The sequence below is a fragment of the Dendropsophus ebraccatus genome, chromosome 11 (genome assembly GCF_027789765.1).
Source record: "Dendropsophus ebraccatus isolate aDenEbr1 chromosome 11, aDenEbr1.pat, whole genome shotgun sequence".
In the NCBI taxonomy this organism is placed as follows: Eukaryota; Metazoa; Chordata; class Amphibia; order Anura; family Hylidae; genus Dendropsophus; species Dendropsophus ebraccatus.
Genome location: NC_091464.1, coordinates 91,583,827 through 91,592,942, shown reverse-complemented (window position 1 = coordinate 91,592,942; position 9,116 = coordinate 91,583,827). Strand labels below are relative to the sequence as shown.

Sequence of the window (9,116 nt, the reverse complement as noted above, 5' to 3'; positions counted from 1 at the left end):
TTATCGATCCGATTTGGCCGATTATCGCTCCGTGAAATAGGCCCCTAAAACCAACGACCAATGTGGGTTAACCCAACGACTCTAACAGTGCTTGGATGGTGGATTAATTAGAGAGTAACATATACCTGGATCGGTTGCCCCCATCTACAATGGGGCACCAGCTTGACATGAATTTCATCAGAACACATTGCACAGGACACGGCCAAGAACTTGAGATCAAACTATTTATTACCTCTGTGTTTGCCAAAAATCAGACCATACATTCTCAATGCCTTGCAAGTGACTGTGTTCCTCATTCACAACACATAGGACTAACATCTGAAGTACGATAGAAAACATAGGCAGAAATCTCAGATCTCCCAAGGAGTCAAAGTCAAGACAGTGAGCCGGACAAGAAAAACACACAGGTGACTGCCGGATATATACGCTAGTTGGCACATCGCTTTATTTTTGGAAAACAAACCGAAGGGAGGGCTGATTATTTTTTGATAAGTTCATTCCATCACATTGAAGAGGAACAAGAATTAAAAAAATAATAATAATTATAAATTTCTTTAAAAAAAAATAAAAAAAATTGAAAGACAAAAAACTTAGACGCCTTTTGAAATTCACCGAATTTGATTTGTAACCCATAGATTAACGGAACATTGCACACAGTGTAAGAGAGAGAAAGAGAGAAGAGCGAGGGAGCTGGAATTAAACTCGATACAGTGCAAAAGAAATGTCCAAAATGAATCGGATTGGACCATACTGGAAAACTTGCCATAACAACACCAAGAAACACTTAAAATGTTTAAGCCACACTGTTTGACTGAAACTTTCCTGCTTTTACATGTTCTGCCACACAGAGAAAGAAGAAGAGGGGAGTGAGGTGGAGGAACCCACGTGAGGAAGAGGATCGAAAGGTCAAGGAGGAGCCGGAAGGGTAGAACAATGGAGTCCAAGAGGAGAGTAACGGGGGGGATTTCAATGTGTTCAGGCATTTTCTTGGTCCGCCTTGGGCTCTTCACTGGCAGCCTCTTCTTGTTGGGCACTTTCACTAGGTTTGATTCCTTCTACGTCATCTGGAAAATAAAACGAGATGGTTGTGAGTGGTCAATGCTCCGCTCAATGGTAATACAGAGCACAGTGATGATCGCAGTGAATTGTTATATAATGCTGGACAAGTTCAAAGAATCACATCCTCAGCACCACACGAATCACATTATACCGTATATCCACTAGAGAACAGTGACATATAAAAGAACATGTACCACAGAGGCGTAAAATTATTAATACAGCCTATCCATCACTAGAGATCAGCAGTGACATCACTGAGAATACAGCCTATCCATCACTAGAGATCAGTGACATCACTGAGAATACAGCCTATCCATCACTAGAGATCAGCAGTGACATCACTGAGAATACAGCCTATCCATCACTAGAGATCAGTGACATCACTGAGAATACAGCCTATACATCACTAGAGATCAGCGGTGACATCACTGAGAATACAGCCTATCCATCACTAGAGATCAGTAACATCACTGAGAATACAGCCTATCCATCACTAGAGATCAGTGACATCACTGAGAATACAGCCTATCCATCACTAGAGATCAGCGGTGACATTACTGAGAATACAGCCTATCCATCACTAGAGATCAGCGGTGACATCACTGAGAATACAGCCTATCCATCACTAGAGATCAGTGACATCACTGAGAATACAGCCTATCCATCACTAGAGATCAGCAGTGACATCACTGAGAATACAGCCTACCCATCACTAGAGATCAGCGGTGACATCACTGAGAATACAGCCTATCCATCACTAGAGATCAGTGACATCACTGAGAATACCGCCTATCCATCACTCGCGATCATCGGTGACATCACTGAGAATACAGCCTATCCATCACTAGAGATCATCGGTGACATCACTGAGAATACAGCCTATCCATCACTAGAGATCAGTGGTGACATTACTGAGAATACAGCCTATCCATCACTAGAGATCAGCGGTGACATCACTGAGAATACAGCCTATCCATCACTAGTGATCAGCAGTGACATCACTGAGAATACAGCCTATCCATCACTAGAGATCAGCAGTGACATCACTGAGAATACAGCCTATCCATCACTAGAGATCAGTGACATCACTGAGAATACAGCCTATCCATCACTAGAGATCAGTGACATCACTGAGAATACAGCCTATCCATCACTAGTCACTGGATACTAGTGATATCACAGAATACCATTGAGTATACAGGGAAACAGTACAGAGGGGCCCCAGTCCCCCCATAAAGCTAGGTGGAAGCCATGTACTTGATGATGATCAGTAGGGAAATAATTGCCGCCTCCATCACACCAACCATCCTGTCCGCCTCCAATACACAAATAAGATTACAGCCTCTCCGGGGAAAGGATTACATGAATCCCATATAATCCTGCTGTAATTTGAACAACACTACAGGAAAAATGAGAACAATAAGCAGAAGAGATTAGGATTTGCCTCCTGGTAATAAGGATAGTCAGCACATCGCCCGGCTGGGTTATAGTCTACAGCACTGGATGGGGCCAAAAAACATACACGTATACTACAAACTGTGCGATTTATAACATGGCATACAGCAGATCTGGATGGGATTAGTAGTTATTTAGGTGTCTGGTCTGAGGTCTCTGCTCGGTGATCTGAATACAATGAAAGGGTCCGGCATGGGGTCTAAATTCCTTTGGGTTTCTACCCTAAGGTCCTTCAAAAATTCAAATCAACTGGTACCAGAAAGATATACAGATTTGTAAATTACTTCTAATAAAAATCTCAAGTCTTCCAGTACTTATCAACTGTTGTATGTCCTGCCGGAAGTGGTGTATTCTCTCCAGTCTGACACAGTGTTCTCTGCTGCCACCTCTGTCCATGTCAGGACCTGTCCGAAGCAGGAGAGGTTTTCTATGATGATTGGCTACTGGTCTGGACAGTTTCTGACATGGACAGTGGTGGCAGCAGAGAGCACTGTGTTAGACTGGAGAGAATACACCACTTCCTGTTGGACATGCAGCAGCTAAAAAGTACTGGAAGACTGGAAATTTGTAAAGAAAAATAAATTACAAATCTATATAACTTTCTTACACCTGTTGATTAAAAACAAACAAACATTTATTTCCCCTCCCCTGGAGTACCCCTTTAATTTTAGGGTCTGCTCTGGGATCTACATTCATTTTGGAGTCAGAATATGGTGGTGGTGGGGGGGGGGGGGGCAATGTTATGAGATATTCACAGAGGGTTGTAGCAGCAGGCAGCTTATGGACCTACCCTGATTCACTTTTGGGGGATGTCCCTAGGCTTATGGAGACCAGGAGACTCAGTATTATACATGATAAGCTTAGATACATCAGCTGAACAGAAAGTGCAACAAAAGACAGGTTAGATACACCAGTTGAACAAATAGTACAACCCATGACAAGCAGAAAAGACAATAGGCTTAGCTACCCAGTATCACCTCGTCCTTCACTGGGTAATTTGTAGGTGAGAACAATGAAGCCTTCCCGGCCTTACGGGATAAATAGAACAGGAGCTGAGATCTCGCTCGACACAAAAGCAAAATTACAGCCCCGAGAGAGTAATTAGAGGTGAGAGGCGGCTATTCATGTCAGAGAGTCACCCGTGTATACCTGCCGCTATATATACCCCACAGTAACACATACAGTATCCGGCACCCAGGAATCACTACGAAAAGGCTCAATAACTAGCAGGGATGGGAGGAACTACAACTGCCATCATGCCTGGAGAGCTTAGGGCAAAGGCAGCTGGAGGGCCGCAGGGGCCCCGTCCCTGGTCTAAGGCATATTACACAGCCAGGGTATATTCTTCTGCATATTACTTTATTGGAATATTTGATTAAACAATGTATTTTGCCCCGGGATACCCCTTTATTGTTATGGCTGATCTCTGTTCCCTGCATTATTTGCTGCGGTTATATTATTTGCTGTTATAATATTATTATAATTTTTATATAATAGTACACAGCGCTACAATGGGTTGCGGTGCACTGATCCCTATAGTGCTAACACTATAGCCTATCCTATGGTCGTACTCCGATACCTTAAGTAGTTTTGATGAAAGGCTTGTCTGTACAATGTCCTCTCCGCCTCTCAGATCTGGAGTAGGTTAGAAGTGTGTTGGGAGCGGTCCCCCTGACGAAGGCGGCTGTGACCACAGAAACACGTTAGAAGCTTGACCCTTGCCAGCCACCATATCCACACACCCCTAACCTACTCTGGATCTGAGGGCATGGAGAGGACATTGTACAAACAAGCCTTGGACGTCACCAAAAGTACTAAGATATCGCAGTATGACCATAGGATACGGTATTAGCACTATAGGGATCAGTGCACCGCAATGTGTTGTAGCGCTGTATACTAATATATGAGTTTCATATATATACACATAGGCGTACGGGACCCCTATAGCTATATAGCAGCTACACATCTACAGTACAGCGCCGTGTTATATGATTTCTTGTTCCAGGAAATACATCACTACTTTCATTATATTGTAACTTGTTCACTTTTGCACTTGTCTATGCTTAAAAAATAAAATAAAATGCTTTCTTATTCAGGGTTGTCTTTTCAGGATCTCCCTACCTTGGTAAGAGTGACGATCCTTACAAAGAACGTCTCTCTTGTGGCAGGACCTGTCCCGTCCTACATTACACAACCCATTGATATAAATGGACACGGTGTAATACTTCATTTCTCCTGTGGGGGTGCTGTAGGGAAACACCACCAGGCTTCTTGTCTATTTTCTTAACTTTTTAATTTCATTTTATCATTATTACAAAAGTTTATAAAAAAAAAAAAAAAAGTTTTCTCCTGCTGTTTACAACATAGTGTATGAGGCGGTCGCCCTGCGGCAGGCGGTCAGTGGTGGAGGCTTATGGCAGATAACGTAATGCACTTGGACAGATATCGGCGTCTAATCTAATTGTCCTCTGTTTTCCAGTTGGAAGCTATAAATACCGCGGTCCCAGTTGTTTGTGAGCGGCGATCACCCAGGGACATGCAGCAGTGTTGTGTGTGCGGTACCCAGGGCTCAGGATACAAAGGGTATGACGCCAGCAGGGACCCACACTGCTCCTTGTCTAGACAACAGCTGCATGGTGGCCCTGGAAACCTGACGCCACCTTAGGCTGCTGGACCGGATAAGACGATTTCCTAGGAGCACCGAAAGGGAGGAGAAAGAGAACTGTGGCTTCTTGGGTGCTCAGTCTGCACTAGAAATGGGTTTACTATGTATATACTAGATATTCACCATCTACTGACTATATACTCACCATCTACTCACTATATATTTACCATGTACTCACAATATTTCCACTATATATATATATATATATATATATATATATATATATATATATATATACACAGTATTTACTGTGTACTTACTATATATTCACTATATATTCCCCATGTGCTCACTATATATTTACCATGTACTCACAATATACTCACTATATATTCACTATGTACTGACTATATATTTACCATGTACTCACTATATAATCACTATTTACTCACTATACAGTATATTCACCATGTACTCACAATATACTCACTATATATTAAGCGTTTACTCATTATGTACTCACTATATACAGTATTTACCATGTACTCACAATATTTTCACTATATTTCCCCCAGAAGTGTATAGACGCCTGTGTGTTCCCCTAGTTATATATAGCCCCCCCCCGTGTGCTCCCCCAAAATGATATGGACCCCCTGTGTGCTGTCCCAGTTGTATATAAACCCCCTCTGTGCTGCCCCCAGTCGTATATACCCTGTGTGCTGCCCCCAGTTACATATACCCCCTGTGTGCTCCCCCACTTGTATATAGCTCCCCTGTGTGCTCTCTCAGTGGTATATAGCCCCCCTGTGTGCTCCCCCACTTGGATATAGACCTCCTGTGTGCTCCCCCACTTGGATATAGACCCCTGTGTGCTCCTCCAGTAGTATATAAACCCCCTGTGTGGTTCCCCCAGTAGTATATAGACCCCCTGTGTGCCCCACCAGTATTATATAGATCCCTGTGTGCTCCCCCAGTAGTATATAGACCACTGTGTGTTCCTCCAGCAGTATATAGACCCCTTGTGTGCTGAACCCAGTTATATATAGACCCCTTGTGTGCTCCCCCAGTTATATATAGACCCCCTGTGTGCTCCCCATTATATATAGACCCCCTGTGTGCTGCCCCTAGTAGTATATAGACCCCCTGTGTGCCCCACCAGTAGTATATAGACCCTCTGTGTGTTCCCCCAGTAGTATATAGACCCCCTGTGTGCCCCACCAGTAGTATATAGACCTCTGTGTGCTCCTCCAGTAGTATATAGACCCCCTGTGTGCTGCCCCAGTAGTATATAGACCCCTGTGTGCCCCCCAGTTATATATAGACCCCATGTGTGCTGCCTCAGCAGTATATAGACCCCCTGTGTGCCCCACCAGTAGTATATAGACTCCTGTGTGTTCCCCCAGTAGTATATAGACCCCCTGTGTGCCCCACCAGTAGTATATAGACCCCATTCTGCTGCCCCAAGTAGTATATAGACCCCCTGTGTGCTGACCCAAGTAGTATATAGACCCCTCTGTGAAGTCCCAGTAGTCTATAGCCCCCCTGTGTGCTCCCCCAGTTATATATATAGCCTCCTGTGTCTTCCCCGTTATATAGCCCCACTGTGTGCTCCCCCCCATTTATACAGACCCCCTCTGTGCGCTCCCCCAATTACACAGGCCCCTGTGTGCTCCCCCTCCCATATAGTATATAACACAATAAAACAAACACTTATACTCACCTGGGTCCGGGTGTCTCCTCTTCTCTTCACTCTTGTGGCCGCAAGGGTTTTCCCTGCGGTCACAAGAGGCCTCACTCGCCTTGTCCTGGCGCCGATGCTCCAGTGATGTCACTGGAGCACCGACACCACAAGGACAGAGCGGCCACTTGTGACCGCAGGGAAACACTTCCTGCGGCCACAAGAGTGACTGACAAGAAGGGAGACAATGGCTCCCGCCCTGTCAGTGCTGCTGCTGCATGTAACTGTGAGCGCTCATTACGAGTGCTCATAGTTACAGTTCAGATCACAGCAGCGAGCGGGGCAGCGGTCTTGAGCACAAGAGAAGAGTGGGGCGTGGGGGCCCCCCTGGATGTTGGGGGCCCCAAGCAATTGCTTGGGGTGCTTGGTGCAAAATACCGCTACTGTATATATATTTATATATATTTACTGTGTACTTACTATATATTCACTATATATTTCCCATGTGCTCACTATATATTTACCATATACTCACTATATACTCACTGTATATTTACCATGTACCCACAATATTTTCAATATATATATATATTTACTGTGTACTTACTATTCTGTATATATTCACTATGTACTCACTATATATTTACCATGTACTCACTATATATTCACTATGTACTGACTATATATTTACCATGTACTCACTATATAATCACTATTTACTCACTATACAGTATATTCACCATGTACTCACAATATACTCACTATATATTCACTATGTACTCACTATATATTTACCATGTACTCACAATATACTCACTATATATTCACTATGTACTCACTATATATTTACCATGTACTCACTATATAATCACTATATATTCACTATGTACTCACTATATATTTACCATGTACTCACTATATAATCAGTATATATTCACTATGTACTCACTATATATTTACCATGTACTCACAATATACTCACTATATATTCACTAAACAGTATATTCACCATGTACTCACAATATACTCACTATATATTAAGCGTTTACTCATTATGTACTATATATTAACTATGTACTCACGAATACCGGGACATATTTGTGAATATTTGTGAACCGCATGCAAATGAATCTCATTAAAACAGCCAAACTATAGTAGCTACAATACTGGGACTATTACAGAGGAATGTTTCCTTCACTAGATGTTGCTGCTGCGGCAGTGTCAAAAATTGATTGGACGGCCGTCAAGTGACACTACTGTAAGCTAACATGTGCGGCCACCATGCTTAGCGAATTTTGCCCTATTTACTATGTACTCACTCTATATATACGCTATGTACTCACTATATATTCACTATGTACCCACTATATATACACTACGTACTCACATTGTATCTCTTATTTGCTTCTTCTCCGGGTTTATATATATATATATATGTAGTACATAGTGAATATATAGTGAGTACGTAGGGTATATATAGTGAGTACGTAGTGTATATATAGTGGGTACATAGTGAATATATAGTGAGTACGTAGTGTATATATAGTGGGTACATAGTGAATATATAGTGAGTACGTAGTGTATATATAGTGAGTACGTAGTGTACAATGGCGGAACTACCGCCGTAGCAGCGGTAGCCGCTACTACGGGGCCCGCCTCATCAAGGGGCCCGGCGGTCAGGTCAGCCTTCCTGATGTCCCCTGGTTAGCCAATTAGGACGTTTGTCCTGACACCAGCTAACCAGGGGAGAATAGTGTGCGCACATAAGCCTGCGCCACAGCCGCTCACACAGGGCCCCGGCATCACTGTCACCTGTACAGAGCATAGAGAGGGGGAGATAACCATCCGCGCTCCCCCTCCCTCTCTCCCCCGGTCACTGTGCGGCAGCGTTGATTGGAGTAGAGACTCCTCTTCTTAGCTTCTGCTGTCTGCACGGAGGATCCTCTGACCGGATGGATGACCTCTGACCCCTTCCTGCCGGACCTCAGACAGTGACAGCAACTTGTGTGAGTACATACTGACATACTGTCAGGCCCCATTCACACGTCCGTGTCAGTTTTTACTGTCAGGAAATCCTGATCAGGAGGCCTGAAATGTCATCAGGATAGTATCAGGATTTCCTGACAGTAATCCGTTTTTACCTTCAGGAAACCATCAGGAAACCATCAGGAAAAACCTTCAGGATTTCCTGATGAGAAAAAAAAAGAAGTGATTTTAATATAGTGTAGTATGCCAACATACATCACAGGTACCCACATCGCCCCTCGTGTACCGTACCACCGCGTCCCCCTCGTGTACCCTGCCACTGCACCCCCTCGT

At 43.7% G+C, this 9,116-nt stretch overlaps 1 protein-coding gene across 1 annotated transcript in view; it reads right to left on the bottom strand.

Annotated features, from left to right (window-relative positions):
• Window positions 1-207: 207 nt before the first annotated feature.
• The window catches only part of GAP43 (growth associated protein 43), a 56,656-nt gene continuing 47,747 nt past the window's right edge, over window positions 208-9,116 (bottom strand). The window contains exon 3 of the mRNA XM_069944968.1: window positions 208-1,064. Coding sequence (XP_069801069.1) covers window positions 976-1,064 — 89 coding nt within the window. The 3' untranslated portion in view covers window positions 208-975. The remainder of the gene's footprint in view (window positions 1,065-9,116) is intronic.